Source organism: Pseudopipra pipra, chromosome 2, assembly GCF_036250125.1.
Source record: "Pseudopipra pipra isolate bDixPip1 chromosome 2, bDixPip1.hap1, whole genome shotgun sequence".
NCBI lineage: Eukaryota > Metazoa > Chordata > Aves > Passeriformes > Pipridae > Pseudopipra > Pseudopipra pipra.
Window position 1 is genome coordinate 113,049,145 of NC_087550.1, and position 21,558 is coordinate 113,070,702.

At 37.5% G+C, this 21,558-nt stretch overlaps 1 protein-coding gene across 21 annotated transcripts in view; it reads left to right on the plus strand.

Moving 5' to 3' along the window:
• Positions 1 to 21,558, plus strand: part of KDM6A (lysine demethylase 6A) — a 154,344-nt gene that overhangs the window by 120,054 nt on the left and 12,732 nt on the right. For all 21 annotated transcript variants that reach the window (XM_064646926.1, XM_064646927.1, XM_064646924.1 and 18 more), the window contains 7 exons: positions 12,591 to 12,720; positions 13,999 to 14,104; positions 14,942 to 15,147; positions 17,552 to 17,616; positions 17,718 to 17,792; positions 19,136 to 19,284; positions 20,260 to 20,374. In XM_064646926.1, coding sequence (XP_064502996.1) covers positions 12,591 to 12,720; positions 13,999 to 14,104; positions 14,942 to 15,147; positions 17,552 to 17,616; positions 17,718 to 17,792; positions 19,136 to 19,284; positions 20,260 to 20,374 — 846 coding nt within the window. The remainder of the gene's footprint in view (positions 1 to 12,590; positions 12,721 to 13,998; positions 14,105 to 14,941; positions 15,148 to 17,551; positions 17,617 to 17,717; positions 17,793 to 19,135; positions 19,285 to 20,259; positions 20,375 to 21,558) is intronic.

Genomic DNA, 21,558 nt, shown 5'->3' on the forward strand with positions numbered 1-21,558 from the left:
CTTAATTTCTGTAAAGGAGCTTGGATACAGCTCATACAAAAGGAAAATACATTGTTTGGGGTTTTTTTCTTCTACTTGTTATATAGATGTACTTTATAGGTGCAGTACAAGCACTTCTGCTTACATAGGGAACAACAGCAACAATGTTGAAAATTATGGATGTTAAAAAAAATCAATCATGTTCAGTGCTGGTATTAAGCTCTTAAAAATACTTTTTCTTGATACAAGTTAGTCATACAGATTTAGTCTGTCATTACAAATCAGTGTTCTCATTGCAAAACTTATAAATAATCGCAGAAGGTTGAGGTGGGAGGTCCAGCAAGGGACGTCTGGAGATCATCTCATCCAGCCTCCCAGCTCACAGGAGGGCCAGCTAGAGCAGGTTGCTCAGGACTGTGTCCAACCAGGTTTTGAATACTTCCAGGGATGGAGACTCCATAGCCTGCCTGTGGACAAGCTGTTCCAGTATTGGGTCACCCCTAAAGTTAAAAAAATCTTTGTTTTCTTATGTACCAGTGCACGGGGTTATTCTTCCCCTGCTGCAGGACTTAGAGTCGTAGAATATGCTGAGTTAGAAGACACACATCAGGATCACCGAGTCCAACTCCTGGACCTGCACAGGACACCCCAAGAATCCCACCATGTGCCTCAGAGCATTGTCCAAACTCGGCATTTCCCTTTGCTGAAATTCCTGTGATTCCTGTTGGCCCATTTCTTCTGCCTGTTGGTGTCCCTCTGAGTGGTCCCACGGCCATCTGGTGTATCAGCTTGTATCAGTTCTGTACCAGAGATGGCTTTTTTTGGTAGTGATGGTTTCAGCATCTCCAGCTCGAGCACAGGAGCTCTTTGTGTGGTGGTTTGTGCTTTAGAAACCCAGTCCTGCAGTGAGTTGTGAGTCTCTCACGTTGCAGTGCAGACAGTTTTGAGTCTTCAGGGGTGTAAGTCTTGGTCCATCTTATGTTCCACTTGATTAGCAGGTGCGTTGCTGTTGTTTTTTGTCTTCAGTCAGTAACATGAACCTTTTTGGATGAGATGCATAATAGATAAGGGCAAAAAGGGGGGACAGCCACTAGAAGACCTGGCAGTGACTGCAGTGTGGTTGTACAGATTACACGGTGTTTTCCCAGGTGTCTTCATTGCTGGTGATGCTGGATGGCACAGAGCATGGAAGGCTGGGTTGTAGAAATTCAGATAACATTTCTTAGCAGTGACTTCTGGCAAAGATATTGTTACACTGTAAGCTACAGTGGTGTAGAAACGCAGCAAATTCAGCCACCTTTGCAGCAGCCAGTGGCCTGTGGCAGAGGAGGAGAGTGGGCTGAGGGCAATAATATCTTAAACTGCTGAAGCTAAATCTCTGGTCATGTGCCAGCAGGGTGCCTGGGAGACAGTAATTAGCTTTTCAGGTTCACATTTAGCGGCCTCCTCTGTGTAAACTATCTTAAAGTCCTTAGATTTTCTAGGTAGTCTTTTGAGAGATTTGCCTGCTTTCTCAAAAAAAAAAAAAAATTCGAAATCCAAACAGACTGAGAAATTGAAATGGAGCACGATACTTTCTGTAGCCATGTCTTAGAGTTGTCACCTTTTGTGAAAATGTTGCCCAAGATGCCTTTAAAGTTCACTGAAGTCCCTTTAATCACAAGCACGTGGTTATTTTGGCTTGTACTCTGCTGTTTTCCATACTGAACTCTGTTTACAGTTCTTTTAGTTGAAATGTTATCTGTATTTTTCTGTGTTGGAATTCTTGTTGGAGTTTTTCCCATCTCAATATATTTTACTCCAAAATATTTGATTTGGGATATATATATATGTGTTCACTGTATTTTATGTAGCAGGTGTGGTGGTTTTGAGCATAACTCTTTTTGATGTTAAAAAATGATATAAAAGCATGTTTATACCATTCTACAAAAAAACCTGCATCTGTTACTTTGACTGAGAGTTACTAGTTTCTAATGTTGTGGGATTTGATGACTAATACTGATCCATGTTATAGCAGTCTGTAGCCATGTGTTACAAAGATAAATTTGCTAAAAGAGAGAAAAAAATCAATAGGGAGCTTAATTTGTCATCTTTCAAATATTAAGTCTAATCGTAATGTTAATTTCCAGGTGACACTTCTACACATATTACATTCATAAAAATTAACAGCTTAACAGCTTTTTTTTTTTGTTTAATTTTTAATTGGGACCATATATTTGTTCTTGCTGGTAGAAGTATAAAAATAGCTTCAATGTGTGGTGTTAGGATGAGTGCTTTGCAAGTAGGCATAAAATAAACTGTTACAGGCTTTAATAAAACAAACTGTTACAGACTTTAAATTCTCTCTTGAAGTTTAAGCTGATCTGTCTTCAAAATTGGCACATAGCTTTTTTGGGAGAGTAATGGAAAATGAGGCCTCTATTCAAGTGTTGCATTTTGATGGGTTTAGTACACTAGTCTTCAAGCTTTTTATAGGTGAGATCTGGAGTTTGTGGTAAGTAGGAAAACGTAGAGCATTTTTACTACAAAAATCTTAATACAAGTGGTTGCTTTTGTGCTCATTGATGGAGGTGTTGTATTCCTAGTGATACCTAATTTCCAAGATGAGGGGAAGCTCATAAAGGTGTTTCACCTGGGTTCATATAGTCCTTATTTTCTACCAGGCTTACATAACCATAATTTTTCAACAGAGGTAAACTAATATTTTGCCCTGTGTAGTTTGCAGACAGCTCAGAAAGTGTTAGATGTGCCTTTTTTCCTTTGTTTCTTACTGAGTAGAGATTGAGAGCTCCCTCTTCAGCCTGTCTGCACTTTCATTCAGCAAGGCAGAGGACTTAGAAGGTGGATAATAAGGAAAGGTGAGCAGTGGTGAAAGTGGAGGGAGAGACTTGTGGTTTTTTAGCAACTCTGAGGTCAAGAAATGCTTCAGTCTGGGCTGGGACTACTTTTGCAGGTTTAGAGACAGGACCTCTCCTTGTCAAATGATGCTTTCTGGAAAGTCTCTGCATGTGTTTGCTGATAATAACAAGAGATTCTGAGAAATTTTGTGGGACTAACAACAAGGTTAATTTTTAGTGTAAGTTTGAAGTGTAAAGGCAGCAGCTAGTTTCCCTTATGTGAAAATTCTGTTGGGCTCATTATTGCTGTAACTCACCTGTGCTGGGCTGGTTACCTGTTAGGGGAAAGCTTCTGTCTACATGCTTTTTTTCATATGAATAAAAATAATAACTATATAACACAAACACTATATAATATATTAATAGTGGGGATTTTTCCCCTGCCATTCTTATATACCTGACAGTTTATATACAGGAATTTGAGGATAAGGCTGTTCCAGCCATGTACTGATTAGCCCTTGCTTTGTTTTAATATTTGTAGAGTTTGAGTATGTACAGGTATGCACATGACAGCTCTGGAGCAGCAGAGTTGTCATAGGTGTTGTGTGCATGATTCACATAGGGAAAAAGGTCTAGGAGGGAGAATATTGAAAGATAATCTCCTGAAAGCCCTGTTCATTTGGAAAATAAGTCAACATTTATGCATAGTAGAAGAAGTTTATATACTAATATATCATGAACTTCAATACTGCATGTTAACCTTTCTTTTAACACAGAGTAAGGTAATGCAAAAGCAAAGAATTGAAAGTAGTTCCCATAGTACTGGGTACATTTGGGTGCTATCTCTGTAAGTGGTATCTTGAGGCTTTAAAGTGAATTTGTGACCAAAAGTGTTGATTTTTAGAATTACTGTAAAAATTAAAGAAAAGCTATCCAGAGCAGAAAACCTGAAAAATAATTATTTGATTTCTTTTTTCCTTTAAAGGAAAAAAAAAAAAAAGACAACCCTCCAAACACCTGTGCTAGAATAAACTTTATGCACGAGGAGAGGGGAGTTGTCCTGTGAAGTATTAGTTTTTGTATATTGGAGCTACACTGTATTATGTACAGTGTACAGTGTACATATGTACAGTGTAGATAATACAGTACAATATCCAGAATTATGTACAGCTACACTGTATATGTGTTGGTATATGTCAGTTGTTACATACACACCCTTATTTTATTTTATATGTTCAGAAAGACACTCTGGCTTCATCTCCTATGTGGATAATTATATTCTGTTGTCTTCTGTCTTATTCTTCTTGCTGTCTGACAATAGTTACTTGGTACAATGTGTTGTGCTGTTGTCTTGATGGTATTCTCTAGGGGAAAACAGACATTTTGACAGGTAGGAACAGGTGGATGGGACTTGTTTTTTTTATAACTGGAGCACCAGATTAATCATTTTTGTTTTCCTCCTCATTATTCTGCATTTGGCTCTGTTTACTGTATGCTTACTTCAAAACCAGAGTGTTTATGGTACTTTTAAGTCACCTCCTCAGGAATCTACTTGGTGAATAATCTTTTTCATCAAGTGCTTACGGGTTTAAAAAAAGTCTTGTCTAAGAGAAGCCATTTTTTGCATCTTTCAGACCCATCAGGTTTATTTGTGCTTAGAGCACAAAAGGCTTGGAATTAGCAGCAGTTTGGGATTAAGTAATGCACAAGAGTCGATTGACTACAATTGACCTACTGCAGGATAGTGAAGTGCAGGATAATGAAGTTCCTCATCTCACAGGAGGGATTTTATCAGGAAGCAACATGGTAATGCTCCACCAAAAACTGACCTCTTAATGTTGCTTGGATTTTGTGTGTTGCTTAAGAACAAAGAAGCATCGGAGATAGGGAAGTATAAAATAAAATTGGAATTAGGCAAAAATAAATGCCGGGAGACTGTAATTTTGCTTTATGTAAACAAGTGTTGTCTTAATAAAAGCTGCTCAAGTGAAGCCATTAGGTGAAACGAGATGCTTTGTATCATAAAATGCAAAACACGTGCCAAATAGAAAACTCCATTTCGTTGTCCTTTTATTAGGTGTGAATGGGTTGTCTGGTCTGTGGAAAGACACTTGGTAAATGTTTTGTTTTGCCGAAGACTAAAGTGAGCACTTAAGTAGGGCAAGATAATTGCAGAGGCTGAAAAGTTTCTTTATATCCGTCTTCCTCGGCGAGAATGTTGAGGAGATATTTAACAGAGCCGTGTTCTGTTCCCGGGGTGAAATGAGGTTGTTCAGGAGGCTGAGAAGGGGTCAGACGTAGGGGGCTGGCGTAGCAATTGATACTTCTACAAGGAGCTTCCCTTGAAGGGCCAGACAATGTCAGTGAAAAGCCACAAGGAATTGAGAAATGCAGGAGCTGAGCTGCATTCACTCGAATATGCAAATCTCATTAAGATGCTGTTTTGGAGAACAGTAGGGTGGCAAATGTGCTCATCTCGTTAAACTGCTGTTGGAGTGTAAGGATGAAAAGGAATTGAGGAGGTGATTCCGGGAAGTGTAAGTGTGATTTGGTTAGTCTTTCCTACCAATAAAACTGATTGCAACAGTAAATTTTAAGGTGGTTATAAAACAACTAAATTACTATGTTTGGTAAACTGTTTACATAGTAAACTAAATATCTTTAAGCCTCTGAGCAAATTAACAGATAAAAGAGTGTACTATTAAATTAATTATCCTTCCAGAGATTCCTAGAGAAAAATCTCCTGTTGACGTCATTACAAAAAAAAACAAAAACAAAAACAAAAGAAACCAACACAACCCCAAGTAATTTTTGAGAATAAGTGAAAACCGTGAAATTAAAATAAAAAAATATGCTAAGAATAATTGCTCTGAGTTTGTTATTAGAAAAGCTGATGGTTAATACATGGGGAAAAGAAGAAGAGTGTGCTGCTTTGTCTGGTTGTGTATCAGGTTTCCTTAAAGAGACTGTTATCAAGGGCTCTTTTCTGTGCTCTTAGAAATGTAAGTATCTTTTCCCTGTGAGCAATCCTTCTGAAAGGAGAATTAATGAAACATTATCACAAGACTTGAGATTTAACACTTGAGCTGTTTATTTCTACTGAAGTGAAACCAGCTGATTTCTTGCTCAGTGTTTCATCTAATTAACATCCTGGAGGAGGGATAAAAATCCAGTATCCAACTCGATTAGGAGAGTCTGTCAGTTATCCTTTCTAAAACCAAGCTGAGGTCAAGTCCTTCCTTCAAGCAAGTAGAGAAGTTCCTGAGTTGACTTGTTTCATTTCTTATAAAAGACATAAAAAATATCTTTGTTATTATTTTTTTCTCGTAATTTCTTAGTTTATTTCACAGCTTTAAAAGAACAGGCAAAGCCCCAAACAAAACTTCTGTTTGATAACGATTTAGAGAAATTTGTGCAGGAGGTCCTTAAACAGTTCTGAAGAGCCCAGCTGGGTAAGGGGGCAACTTGGTGTCAGCTGGAAGTTGCTGTTGTCATTTTTATGGTGATGCGTGGAAAGACTAATTTGAAAACTCTGAAGCATTTTTGAACTTGAAAGCTTTAATTTGGCTTAATTGGGGGAAGCAAAGGAGAGGTGTGGGTTGGATGGTAGCGTGTATTAAAAGAGGGTACTAAGCTCAGGGAAGTCAGTTCAGGACTCACTGATTTGAGAACTCTTTGGTCCAGAGGAAAAGAGCCAGAGTCTGTTTGAGGGAAGTGTTTTGTGGCTAAGGAGCTGGATTAAGTTTATGTTTTGTTCTTAAAAACAAGGAAAGCAGTTCTTGTTTTATTGAGAATTCTCTTTACAAGCAAAAGATTCTTTGGCTTCAGGGCAGAATTGCTCAGTTGCTCTAAAGGCACAGTTACTTCTGGCACATGAACTTTACTGTAGCAAACGTTTTAAGAAAAAAATTTGAAATACTGTGATTTCACAAGCTAAACCCTGCTTAGAATAAGAGATTACTTTTTGTTCAAGAGGCAAATACAGAAATCTGCAGATGGAAGCGGAATTATCTGGGGGTGAAAAACCATAGGAAAGATTTATAGTTTAGGGGGGAAGGCAAGTGTATGGTGCCACTTGTTATAATGCTTTTCTTACATAAGTCATTAATGTGATTCTGTTTGTCTTACAGGCTAAGAGCAAGGTGATTAGCAAATGAAATAGAAAGATGTAAAAAGTCATTAAGCAAAGAAAAAAAAGGAACATTACTTCTTACATAACATATAATTAACCTATGAAATTCACTGCCAACCTGTACTATTGAGGTCAAAACCAGAACAGAATTCAAAACCAATTAGAAATACATTTGCATAATGAGAAAATCCACAATTCTATTGTAGGGTTTTCTGTAGGTTTAAAACCAGAGATCTCCGGGAGTATTGCCAGCTTAGTACCTGGTTGTGAAAGGCTGGGGTAGAGAACTGCATGATAAACAGGTTGTATAATTAATTATCTGGTATTACTTGCATTTAAGCATAATGTAAGCTTGACTTGAGTTCTGTATTGCCCTTTGAGAGCTCCTCTGTCTCTCTCTCCTGGCTACAGAAGGAGCTTGGGGAGGTTGAGCTTGGAAAGCCCAAGTTGGGTGTTGTGTGTAACCACGTCCTTCCAGAGAGACGGGGGTTGACAGGCGTTTCTCTGTGGTTTTGTAATAACTCATGGCATGAAAGCAACTGATTGTATCTGTTAATTGTGAAGGGAGGGTATTTCTGTTTTGAGTCAGGACTGGGTTGAGTAAGTGCTGTGCATCCCAGTGCTACAGCTGATTCCTTCTGCAGGCACATTTTAAAAATGTCTTGTTCGTTCTTATTTGTAGATTAATTTATTCTGATAGAATTGAGATAGAGCATCAAATAAATCCACAGTTCCTTGTATTCATTTTAAATGTGATTTTTATTGGGAGAAGAGAGGGTATTAATTTTGTTCTTCAGAATAACTATAATCTCTTGAGCGGTAAAACCTTGTAATTCTCATACAGCTAATCCTCAAATAATAATTCACTTAAACTGCCTTCACAACAAAAATAACTGCTTAAGTGCAAATAATTGTAACTTAGTCTGTTTTGACCTGTAAATTACACCTAAAATCCAAATGTATGGATAACTGGAAATTGTTCAGGAGCTTTTCATTATCATCAAAAAGTCATAATCTCCCAATGGAAAACAAAAAAGGGCAAATATTTTCAGAAGTACTGAAGCTAAGAGTTCTGGAAAACACAGAAATTACATTTGATAAACCGTAGACAAGACTGAAAAAGAAGAAACACAAAAAATACCAACCTTAATGACTGCACAGAACTTTTAGAACTGTCTGTAGAGGCAAGAGGGTTCAGTAAACATTTTTGTTCTGTGCTTGGGAAAAAGGCAGATAAAATGTTCACATCATGAGATGTACAATAACACACTCCCTGTTTTCACAATATTCAAGGAGAAGGTTAAACAGTAGTTATACTTAAATCTGGCATTTTTAAGCCAGAGGCCCAGATAACATACATCCAAGAGCTCTGAAAGGGTAGGCCAGAGGATTGTTTATCCTTCATGATGATTTTTTTTTAATACAGTTCTTGGAAAACAGGAAAGGTTCCAGAGGACTTGAAGAGCACTATGGAACTACTTTCTGAGAAATAGACATAATTTTCTCAGTCTGACATTAGGCTTGAGTGAAATAATAAAACTATTGAGGTAATTAATTTAATAAATTTAAAGGATGGTAATTAATTATAATTATTCTTGGTTCTCAGAAGATAGGTTTGATCATGTAAACTTGAATTATTCTTGATGTAGTTGAGAGTTTTGGTAATAAAATAGATTTAAAATTGGTTCAGCTTCGTAACACAAGTAGCTTTAAAGTTGCATTATATAATTTTTTTAGTCAGCTGGGATGACACAAAGCCGATACAGCACCTAAGAAGTGTTTAGCAACTACCTGATAAGCTTCATGTGATTGTAAATGGTTCAGTGATACTGCCTTGAGATCAGATTTTGGTCTTGTTTTATTTAGTTTTTAATAGTGGTGTAGAGTTCCAGCAGGGGAGTCTCTAAGGCTGGAGCTGGAGTCTACCTTCCTGTGGGGCAGGGACATCTTGCCTGCATAACAAGCTGCCGTGACAATAGTAAACTCGAGGGAAGAAGTGTGGTAGGTGGATGAAGGCTTCATCTCAGTTTAAGCCATCAGCCTCCATTGTCAGGATACCCCTAGATATTGTTATTTGTGCTGCTCTTTGCTAAAAGCACAGGCTGGGGAGTGGGTGCTGTGTGATGAAGAGGAGAGGTGACTGTTGTGAAACAAACTGTGTCACACCTGTTCTCCTGGTCACCTGTGTGTCTTGGTACAGCCAGAGGGAAAGTTTTTCTCTGAGACTGAAGGCTGTAATCTGGTTTTTATAGAAGGTGTGGGAATGTATCCTAGAAAGCAGTAGAATAGGAAAAAAAGAGGTGTTTTAATGAATGTGATAATTGATTATTCAAGAGATCCCATGATGACATGAAATAATCCCAAGCAACCGGCGATAGGAAAAGAGGACATAAACTGTGCCAGGGGGCTTAGATTGGACATTAGGAAGAATTTCTTCACAGAAAGGGTAATTAGACATTGGAGTGGGCTGCCCAGGGAGGTGATGGAGTCACTGTCCCTGGAGGGGTTTAAGGACAGACTGGATGTGGCACAGTGCCATGGTCTGGTTGACAAGGTTTGGTCATAGGTTGGACTGGATGATCTCAGAGGTCTTTTCCAGCCTAATTGATTCTGTGAAATAGAAGTACCTGTGTCATCCGTGGTGGTTGATGTTGCTCCTAAGTGTGGGCAGTGTGAGTTTGGTCCTCAGGATGAAGCCCTTGAGTTGCTTTCACCCATCAAGTGACTTGCCCTGGACTGAGTAGCTGCAGCTGTGGCTCAGGACAGGCTGCACTTCTGAGCTTGACAGCTGCTCCTGCCTTCTCTTCCCACTGTGGGAGTGAAGGGTGTTCTCCTGCCCTCATAGTCCATGACAAGCCAGTTTCCTGTGGAAAGTCAATTAAAATGAATGAAGCCTGTCCTTCTCTTCATTCCTCCATCCCGGTGTTGCAGGTGACTGGGTATCCAGTTTCTTTATGGGGCCTGTTTTGTCTTGAGCAGTGCATCTGTTGCCTCTTTCAGCCAGTCTGAAATCCTCTCACCACTATTGAAATCCTCCGAAACTACATTCTCGAAACTGAGATTTGTGAGATTTTCATCACAGTCTCTGTGGTCAAAAAGGGTCTTTCACTTTCCTTGCAGTGACCATAGTTCTGTATTTCCAGAGGTGGAGCCTGGCAGTGGTTACTCACATGTTTCAGATGCTGGTAGCAAATATTTTTAGTACTTCTGTAGTGTTTTTTATAATTTCTATTGCTCTGTTTGGCATACTATCAATTACAGAATTATTCTTTAATAGCTCTCTTGCATTGTTATTAATAGTAAGTTATTCTGATTCATAGTTTAAAAAAAAAAAGATGATAGAGTGAAGCTGGTCTGTTAAAGACAACTTTAAATATTCTGCCCATCTGTTTCCTGTGTCACTTGAATTATGAATGTTTTGCTATCTCAGCTTTGCTTTTCTTTGTCCTCTTTCCTCTCTTAAAATTTCTACAGAGGGTTTTAATAACTTAATAGGAAATTATAGCGTGGAATTGGTAATATCAGCTTCAAATGTTGAGTTTATGAGATAACCTTTTTTCATCTGATCTTTTCCTCTGTATTGTTCTCTATCTCCTTTGCCTTTTCAGACATGGTTTCTCTAAGTGTATAGAAGTTTCTCCTCTCTCTGTTGCCCCCCTTCCCTGAAGACCCCACTGGGGCTTTGCTGAGCTTTTGCTGAGGTGACCACCTTGCTGTGACTTCAGTAGCTGAAGTCACACTAGTTCTGAGCAATGTATCTTTTTCTTCAAGTTCGGTGTTTCTCATCTTCACTGCCTGAGAAATTGCCTGTGAACTGTTTATCAATGCAAACTGAATTTTGTCCAAGTTCTCTTCTAGTTTTAATACTATGCATTTGCTTTTTTTTAATTTTACTTTTTCAGTTTGGTAATGCAGAGGTTATAGTAACTTCTAATATCTGCTATTTAGATTATAATTTCACTTTGTATAGATGGTCTGAATCTCAGGTTAATGCAGCTGTGGTCAAAAAATTTCTATGAGGTAGTGATTTTATATTGCCATGTTATTTTGGGGTTCTGTTTTTGGTTTGGTTTGTTGGAGGGTATTTGTGTGTTTGGGGACAATGGGGTGTTTGCAATAACTCCATCAGACATTAAGCACTGGTCAGTGATTTTTTTTTTTGCCATGTTGGATGGTGCCTAATCAAAGCTTCTACATCGTTCTTTCACTCCCTTTGAAATTCCAATCTATTCTGGCTTTAGACTCACCTGTCATAAGGAGTAAACTGTGTGGTAGATGTGCTTTGGAGAAGTTGTTAATTATGTCTCTGTATTGCTCTGACCTTCTGTCAGAGGAGAGTAGTGTCAGAGGTGCAAAGCTGGCACGTGTTCTGAACTGAATGGCTGACTTGGTTTGTCATGATGGCCACCTTTTTCAGGATACTTTGCTGCAGCCTGGGGTGCAGGAGATGTTTTCCCGTTTTCTTTAAAGCATTTGTCGTAACAATCAGTCTGATCTGATCTCAACCCTCAAGTCCACTTTACTTGTGGTTTGTGCTATAACTTAATTTTAAGCTCTCATATGCCAGCATCCAGCTCTGTGGTGTTTCTCAGTGCAGCATCACAGGTTCTGTTTTACAGACAAACTCCATTGCTGGGAGTTCTGTCTAATAGAAGTCAGCTGTGTTTTCTGCTGAAGACTGTTGTTACCAGAACAACCTTCTTGTTGTAGCCAGTGAGTTTTATAAAAACGTGATCAAATTATGCATTGGAAACATCCCATTTTGTGGGATGTAGCAACATGTTAGTGAATCAAGTGAGATTGGAAGAAGGATTTGGATGGTATTTTGTTGGAAGAGTTTTGAAGTAGTTGAGTCATTTTTAACAAAAATGTAAGGGGTGGTTTTATCAAAAAAATACTTTCCTGGTGATGGTAACTGGGTATTGACTACAGGCTAAACTTAGAATGAGATTTTTCAGGTCATCTATTCTAGAAAAAGTTAAACATACAGTGGGTTATCCACACTTGGAAATATCCAGTGAAAGGCTGGAAATACAAGCAGTGAGGTTCTCACTGAAGTTACCCACAGGGATGGTGACAAACAAACTCAGGATGGGGCATTTCCCATCTTGCTCAAAAAAATGGATTATGCAGCGATGGCTCCTTTTGGCTCCAAGACTTGTAAATCAGGGAGGGGTAGGTGGTGGTTCATTCAGCATCTGTAGTTGTAGTTGGGTTTTGTGACTCAGCAGGAGTTTTTTTGGCTGAGACATTGTCATTTTCTGACTTTTGCTCTGCCACAGTGCTCAGCACCGGACTGCGCTTCCTCAGCTCCTGTGAAATGATCATCCACCTGATAAGGTTCTTCTCCATTTCTAGTTGAAACCTGCTTTTTCTGTTAAATTTTGTCACTTGCTTGTATTTAAAATGGCTGTATTTCTAACTAATAGTGGCGCTGTCGTAGATTTGGCAGGCAAAGTGGGAATAATTTTGAATAATAGCAAATTATACTCTGAAAATTCTTGATTAAAATATATGGGCTTTATTTGCATCTTAAGTTACAGTTTCTCCTTATACAACGTTATTTTGCATAGGAGATTACACCAATATGTATTTATTTTATTTGTCAAGCATTGACAGAGGCAGCTCTTCTTTCCTTTTAGGAATCTGGGTAAAAATGGCTTATCTAACAGTAGTATTCTATTGGATAAATGCCCACCTCCACGACCACCACCTCCACCATACCCTCCCTTGCCAAAGGACAAGCTGAATCCACCTACACCTAGTATTTATGTAAGTAAATCAAGTGGCAGAAGTGTATTGCTGCCTGTCTTTTGTAATTGTTTGGATATCTGAATTATGTAATATAATTATTTTAAAGATGCACTATTCATCACTGGGTTCTAATTACAGTGCTCTCCAGACTAGTATATAAGAAGGAAAAATGCTAACTTTAAAGAAAATTTTGAGACAGTTTGACTCTTAAAGTACTTGTAAAGTAAGAATTTCAGTAAACAAGGAACAAAACGCTTCAGACTTTTTTTTATTTATTTTTAATACTCAAAATGTTGGCAGAATAAGCAGAACAGTTCATTAGATACAATGCACAGTATTTCAAATATGTATGTACAGTTTTTTGCAAGTGACAGCTTATGTATAAATGAGCAAGTAACTCAACTAAACTCTCATAACAATCTGCTCCAAAATATAGTGAAGAAAAAGTAATAAAAGATGAAGTGATGCTAAGAACAGAATGTCATTAGGAAAAGGCAGGCTTTGGTCGGGTAGTATTTTCTTAGGCAGGCATTAAAACTTCTGTTCTGGAAATAAAGTTTCATAATAGCTTTATTGAGCTAACTTCCTTAGTGATAGAAGAATAAATTATAGGATATCCATTTCCTCGATAAGAGAAGAATAAATTACAGCCAGTGTAAAAAGCTCAAGTCAGCTTTGGTCAGCTCCATTTGGGGGCCAGAAGAGGTTGGTGCTTCAGTTTAATCCTACAGGAATCTGCCTGAGAGCCAGGTTAAGTTGGATGGGATAGTTGGCTGGGTGTTGCACCTGAATTCATCTACCTTAATAAAAGTCTGTCACAGCGTTGTCCATCCAAAGCTGGACATCCAAAGTACACCATGAGAGTAGCCTTTTAATTGTTCCATTTCTTGTATACATTATGCACAGAATTAGCTTTTTTTAACTTCTGAAAAGAAACTGTATTACCTTACTCTTCAGGGAGTTCTGTAGATTTAGGGAATGTACAAGGCTACTGTCAGATAAAGAAATTAAGTGCAGGAAACCTGAGTTGCAAAAGCCAAAGCAGCCTGGGAATAATTCATGCCAAGAAACAAATTACAGTAACAAATTAATTTCAGGAGTGAACCCAGCATTAACCATAGAAAGAATTGTAGTGATGTAGCTCTTCATTGCCCACAGTGAGGGGAAATGGAAAAAATTCCTTCTTTCTTTCTATTGTTTCTCTTTTTATCTCTTTTTTTTTAATTATTCTTTCTTATTTTACAAATAAGGAATCTAAATTGATCTGACATCTAATATTCCATTACAATTTTGCAGTTGGAAAATAAACGAGATGCTTTCTTTCCACCTTTACATCAATTTTGTACAAATCCAAACAACCCTGTTACTGTAATACGTGGCCTTGCTGGAGCGCTTAAATTAGGTAAATTTACTTTATTTTTTTTTTTACCCTCGGGGAAAAAAAATAGTATGTTTTTTTTTAAAGAGAAATCTCTCAGTTCTTAAAAGTGGATGTTTTATTTCTGTAATACTCTGTTACTTGTATATTCCAAATCATTGGGGTAATGTGTCATTTCTCAATTTGCTGTTTTTTCTAATCTTGATCGTGTCAAAAAAACCCACCACAAATAGAGCAGATTTTGTTGAGCACAGAGAGGAGCTGAGCTGTGGATGTGGAAATTTACAGCGAGATGTTTTCCCTATAAAAACTGGATGCATGTCTCTGTGTTCAGATTTAATGATCTAAAATCTGACTCCAGACAACGTTTTGGAGTCTGTAGACAAATAAACTATCAGTGCTGGTAGTAAATATGTTATATGATGGAAGTGCATTTATAACTCTGGTCTGAAAAATACTTTCTTGGTAATAGATTTTAAACATTGTTTGCAGATTTGTTTACCCAAGGTACGTAAAATGGTTCTTGGAATATAATCCACAGAGTAGCTGCTCTGAAAAATACTTAATTGGTAATAGATTTAAACATTGTTTACAGATTTTTTTTACCCAAGGCATGTAAAATATTTCTTGGAATATAAGCCACAGAGTAGCTGCCAAGTTTATTCTGAGCTTCTACTGTTGTGTGGAGAAAAGTTGTTTGAGTGTTAATCACCAGTGTTAATAATTAATGTACAGGTGTGCAGTGTTGTGAAGGCTGAGGGAGAAAAGTGCTTTAGGGTAAACCTTTAGATAACTCCAGTATTTTCCTGAAACTTTATTATATTTTAACTGTCATTTATTAATTTTGTTCCTATTTATTAGATCTAGGACTCTTCTCTACTAAGACGTTGGTAGAAGCGAATAATGAACACATAGTAGAAGTAAGGACACAACTACTGCAGCCAGCAGATGAAAACTGGGACCCCACTGGAACAAAGAAAATCTGGCGTTGTGAAAGCAGTAGATCTCACACAACAATTGCTAAATATGCACAGTACCAGGCCTCCTCATTCCAGGAGTCTTTAAGGGTAAGTTCATTGTTATTATTGGCTATAGCTCACAAACTGTATGTTGACTCTGGAACCAGTTCATAATGGCTGTTGAAAACAAACAGAAGCTGCTAAGGGAAAGGAGACATTTCCTTAAGCATGAAGAGTACAGGTAAATTTGCAAAATCTGTTTTGAACAGAGGGTCAAATAATGTTATTATCCCTCCAGAATGTTTGGTGTAAACTTAAGTTTCATAACATAAAGCTCACAGTTATTGCATATTTTGAAAGCTTGTTAGTTTAAGCTTTTGTATAGTGATGTCAAAATTCATATTAAAACATTTGGAATGTAATAGGTTTTTTTTTTAATTTGGGTTGCTTCTAATTTCACACATAATTTGAAATCAGATTTCTTCATTCCATGAATTAATTTGGATGTGGCTTAGTAGAAGTTTACACTAATATTTGTCTTTTGTTGCTTTCCAAACATAACAGTTTCATTTCGAAAATTTCAGATGTGTGACAGAGTGAAATGTTGGAAATAATATTTCCCCTGCCTGCCTTGGCAGTGGGCTTGGACTTCATGGTCTCCAAAGGTCTCTTCCAACTCTGACTATTCTATTGCTCTGTGATTCTGTGAAATGTGGTTTTATTGTTATTGCTTTTTAATACTTTCACTGAAGTAGTGAGCACATTGTCTGTGGGCACTCCTCAAAGGCTTATGTTACCTGGTGTTGCAAAGATTAGTCTGAGATGGAACTAAGACAAGAAGATATTCTTGACCAGTTGTTTGTTAGAAAATAGGGAAAATGGCAATGTGGGGAATTGACTATTGTCGTTTTCTCTGCCATTACACAGAAACAGTAATAATTTTAGTTAGAAAGGAAAGAGAAAATCCAAATTTAAACTTTATGCTTTAGAGGAAAGGATTAGAAACAAAGAACTTAATTGGTAGTTGAAGAGAACAGAAGGGAATCTAGACAGCAAGACTGACACAGAATGAAGAAAAGAAACAGGGAACCTTAGGGAAGTGTGGGGCATGGAAGTCATCAAGAGCTTGTAACATAAATGGGATTTTTCTTCCTCTGCAGTGGTAATAAATGTAGGTAGGATATTGACTGAACTTTTTTGGTGCCCCTTGAACAGTCACACCAGCGTTGTGTTCTTGCACATTATTCCAGAGGTGCTGGAAAACATTACAACACTGGAATGTTATATATATATATATGTATATATATATATATATATATATATACACACACGTGTTTAAATCTTTGATCACTTACCATGGAAAAGCCTCACCTTTGGATTTGCACCAACATATGAACTGCCGAATTTTCTGGGATTTTTTCTCACTTTTACAAATTGGTTGTAAAAATGCAATACATAAAATAATTTTCAGAGTGATGATTTTCATTTTTCCTCTGGAAATTAGAAAGACAGTGTACATGTGTCCTATGCCTAACACTGCTTTGACCTGTCCTTAGGTGACTTTTCAGTGTTCAAATGAAAGCTTTATTTCTTCTTTCTACAGCCACAGTCCTCTTGGCTTGCCCTAAGTGATCTTTTTTCTTTATTCCTCTCACAGCTATTACGTTGCTTTCCTAACATGTCTTGCAGTATTTGATAAATCCATCATCACGAGGTTCCTTTTTGTTTCTCTTTGTCCTTCATTCAAAGGATGAATAAGACTTTCTCAGGTACATAGGGCACTTTGAGGTTTAACAACAATCCCATTCAAAGCCAGAGATCTTTGGATAGACTCCAGACAGTTCATTCCTCCTTTTTGTCTCTTCCTTTTTCCTTCTGTGTCTGTATACTTGCCAAAATAGAAGTCTTTAGAATAGGAGTTTGAGTGTGCTCTGCTAAAAAGATCAAATTGCATCATTTAATATTGGATGGCTTTTTTCCACTCGTCATGGTCCCAGCCACTGCAGTGCTAAAATAGCATATGGCTATGAAAAATTCAAGAGATTTTACGTAATGGATTTTATAAAATTAGTTTTATAAATATTAGTCATCCTAGTTTCATCTCGGGATACCTGCCTGACTTTGAAGGAAGGTGGATGTTCTAGTCTGAAAAAGTTAACAGTATTCCTTAGGATTGGATTCACCTGCATAAGGAAGGAAAAAACAGACTCATTTGCACCTCTGATGCAGGCCAGAAATGTTTGCAGTGTAGGCATTTTCTGTTGTCCTGGCATGAGTTTCACTGAATCTGCAATCATGAAGAATTGTTTTTCTAACTTTTTTTATTTTCTTGACGGAAATATTGACACAAAATCTCAGATAGGGATATTTCAAAGATTGTTTCAGCATCTCAAAACAAATGTGCTTCTGTCTATGCCCTCGTTATCACTTTATACCTATATATTTTTCATATGTTCTTTTATGGATGTGTGTGTGTATATATATATAAACATGTTAAAATTGCGTTTTATAGGAGGAAAATGAGAAGAAGAGTCACCACAAGGACCACTCAGATAATGAATCCACATCTTCTGATAAGTAAGTGTGGTATAACTGTGTTAATTCTGTAGTTGGTTTTATGTGGTATTTTACATTTCCATTTTTTTACATTCGCTTGTTTATGTTTTTTACATTTGTAGCTCTGGGAGGAGGAGAAGAGGACCTTTTAAAACAATCAAGTTTGGGACCAACATTGACCTGTCAGATGACAAGAAGTAAGTTGATTACAGTTTCTGCTGCTCACAGTGGTATTCTACAGTATGACACCCCTGGAAATCCAGTGTATTCTTCTCAGACATCAGTCAGTCTGTTGATAAACCCAATTCCAGTTGCACACCCCATTTCCACAATGAAGTGGGTCTCAAAACTGTTGTTACGAGTCCTTCTCACACTAAAATATCTTTTCAAACTTTCCTTTCCAGGATTTTTGTTTTTCCAGAAATGAATTTAAACATCCATCAAAAACTGCTCTTTCTAGTCCTCCTTCTAATCCATTCCCTTTGTTTCATTATGAGGCTTTAAATCATTTGCTTACAACTTTAATTGCTTCTGACAATACCAAGTTTTTAGTCTTTGTGTAGAAACTGTAAGGTTGAAGTTTTTTTCTTCTTCGTTTGTCTCAATTTTTGTTATTCAGGATGAAATTTTTTTCTTTTCATTCATACTGTCATCTTTTCTGTTTCCACTTTTTCATAACTCTTGCTTCTTTATCCAGGAACAAAATCAAAATATGTAGTAAAGACCAGACCAGTGCTTGCCTGTGGACAAGCCATGATACCTCTCCCAGAGCTTCAAAAAAAATAGGGAATAAATGAGTATTCTTTATATATCCTTCTGTGAGTAGATGAAGGTAGCTTAGAAAAACTTAGAAAATACTAGAAATACTCTGAAACATGGTTTTATTGTCCAGTAATAATTATTTCCTTGGCTCAGTTTCCAGTTAGTACATATTTCCATAAAAGGTCCAGCATGTCTAGACTGTCAGTCCTACCAGCTGGAGGGCAAAACTTGTGGTCCTCCTCAGTCATGAGAGCAGAAGAAAAGTTAAGGGTGTCTTGGGAATAAGGATTGCTTAAGATGATGAGGACTTTTGTGGTATAATCACTGAAAGATCAGTGTGTGTATCCACTTATGTGACTAGAGTTGGTTATAAAATTTAAAATATCAACACTATTTTATTCTAAAGGAAATTCCATCCGTAGGATCAAAACAGTTGCTACTAAACTCACTCTGAATAAACTGTTGGGAGAGAGACTTTACATTAACCTAAGCATAACTAACCTGAGGCTCTTAGGGAATTGGATTTTGATACTCTGAATTGTTCTTGTAGGATCCCAGTAGATGCCAGATCATCTGATCTGTATTCTTAGCTTTTGCTACAGAACTCTCTTTCCCCTCAACTTGCCCGTCAGATCCGTGGTTGTGTCTGGAAATACTTCAAAATGGAAAGAGTAATGCAGATACCTGTGCTAACAATTTTTCAAAAATGTTTATATTTCCCAAACTCTTCTGAGAGTTTTAGGGATTCACAGTTTGTCAATTTGCTATTTTGCTGCAGGTGGAAGTTGCAACTCCATGAACTGACAAAACTTCCTGCTTTTGTACGTGTGGTATCAGCAGGAAATCTTCTAAGCCATGTTGGTCATACCATCCTGGGCATGAACACAGTGCAGCTGTACATGAAGGTTCCAGGAAGCAGGACACCAGGTGAGTATAATTTCTGCATGAAAAAATCAGCTTCTGCTGCTGAGGTATTGATTTAACTGCCCTGCAGATCTTCTATGTCTCACAGCATGCCTCAACATAATAAAATTGTACCTGTTGAGTATTTCTTTTATTACTTGTTTAACTGAGCTTTATGTGTACGAAGTACTGAGTTCCCTTATAGTGGAAATTTCTGGATTTCTGCAGTGCTGGATAATTGCCATACTGACCTCTTGCATGCAGTGTTGGATTCTTTAAGGAGAAAAATAGGATAGGTTTGGACAGTATTTTTATTTTACATACCTTGAAAGTATTTATAGGCTCCCCAAGTAGGACTTGTGCAATCATAAAAATCAGTTTGTTTTTTACTACTTTAGATTCTTTATTGTCTGAGAATAGGACTGAACCCTCCATGATGAATAGTTTGTGTTAGGGGTCTGAACTGAGACTTGAGGTATCTGGACTAAATTTCAGGATCTGCTTTTTTCTGAAGTACAACTTCAGAAAATTCCATTAGGTATTATGGCTCAGTTTTCCAGCTGTCAAAGGAAGATAAAATACTGGCATTTCTACATTGATTTTGAAAGCTCTTTCGGAAGGGTTTTCTTAGTACTTGTCTTTTCAGTGCCTGAAATGATGAAGTTTTGCACCTGACTGGGACTGTCAAGAGATATCATGAAACAAAAAATCTGAGCTTTTGAAGCATTTATTTCTACAGCGAGGGAACTGCTGAAATATTGGTCAGATTCACAAGATTGATGGTTCCAACTTTTCATTTTCCACAAACTAACAAAGGAGGATTCTCTTGTCACTGGTAGCTTAATTGTTTGAAGCACCTAAACGGTGTTATGTGTCGTATAAAAAATACAAATACCTAAACTGTGTTGTAAGTTTTTTTAGTAATTGTATCTTTGCATTTTCATGGCATTATTTTAATAGAACAGTCTTATGTAAAGTGTGTTTATTTTCCTCTATCAGGTCATCAAGAAAATAACAACTTCTGTTCAGTAAATATAAATATTGGTCCAGGTGACTGTGAATGGTTTGTTGTCCCTGAGAGCTATTGGGGTGTCATGAATGACTTCTGTGAAAAGTAAGCTGGCCATGCTGTTTTTCTCTGTATTTTTATCAAGTTCTCTGTGCCTTTCTGAGACCTGAGGGGGGAAATTACCGAGGGTGTTGTATGGGGATGTTATTTTATGGGTTTTCCACGTAGTCGGAAAAGTCTTTTAAAGTGAGTCAAAATGAAAAATCTAGAATTTATACAAAATATGACATTTGTACAATGTACAGAAACTTGGATTGCCTGTGGTAGCTTTGCTCTAAAAAATTGACATTAGGTCCATTATTTGTTTGTTTTTTTTCCCAAAATAGAAATGAAGGAAATACAAGAAATGAGAGATTGGTAGTAGTAAATGTTCATCTAGGTTCAAGATTCACATTTATACTACATTAAGGGGGCTCAGAAGTTTAGTAGCTGCCTGCTACCAGTGTGGACTATATGGCATCATTCCAGTTTTCATAGTAGTAATTTTTCCACATCACAGAATCTATCATAGCCCTGCTGTTCATCCAGGCACTCTGTCCTGCATGTTAAAGTTGACCTCTGCTATTGCTATTGTACTTCGCTGGAAAAACTGAGGTGCCCTGAGCACTGGGGAGCTGCTCAGCCAGCTCTTAAGATTAGGGTTTCTGTGTTGTGCCCTGTGTAGAATGGTTGCTTGAAAAACAAACAAAACAATACATATTTGCACATGCACCCACCAAAAAAAAACATGGGGGAGCAGCAGTCGTGTCCCCTAATCATGCTGGTGTTCAAGCAGTAGCCTCTGAAGTGGATTTTGTGGGAGAATTTTTTTTTTTTCTTGTCTTGCCCAGTTAAAACTGGATTAAGCTTTTGACTTCAGGACTTTTCCAGAGCTCTGCAAATAAATCTCAGTGTCTCTGTAGTCTGGATTTTCTGCCTATCTACTGACAACTGTTCTTATTCCATCCACCTTTCCAAAGATTGGCCATCTGAAAAATGTAATTCCACTGATGCAATTCCAATGTCGCTGACACAAAATGCCTTTTACTCTCATGACACTGTCTTTCTGAGGGTGATAGAGAAACTGAGATCTTGGTAACCTCACAAAAGGTCTGCAGTGCCTGGTAAGAGGCACTGAATTGTCTTTGAAAACTGTGCATTGCAAGTAATCTCTCGTGGTGCACAGTAAAATGACTTTACTTTGCATTACCTTAGTGGAAGAGTCCATACTTGGGAAATCCATATGGAGG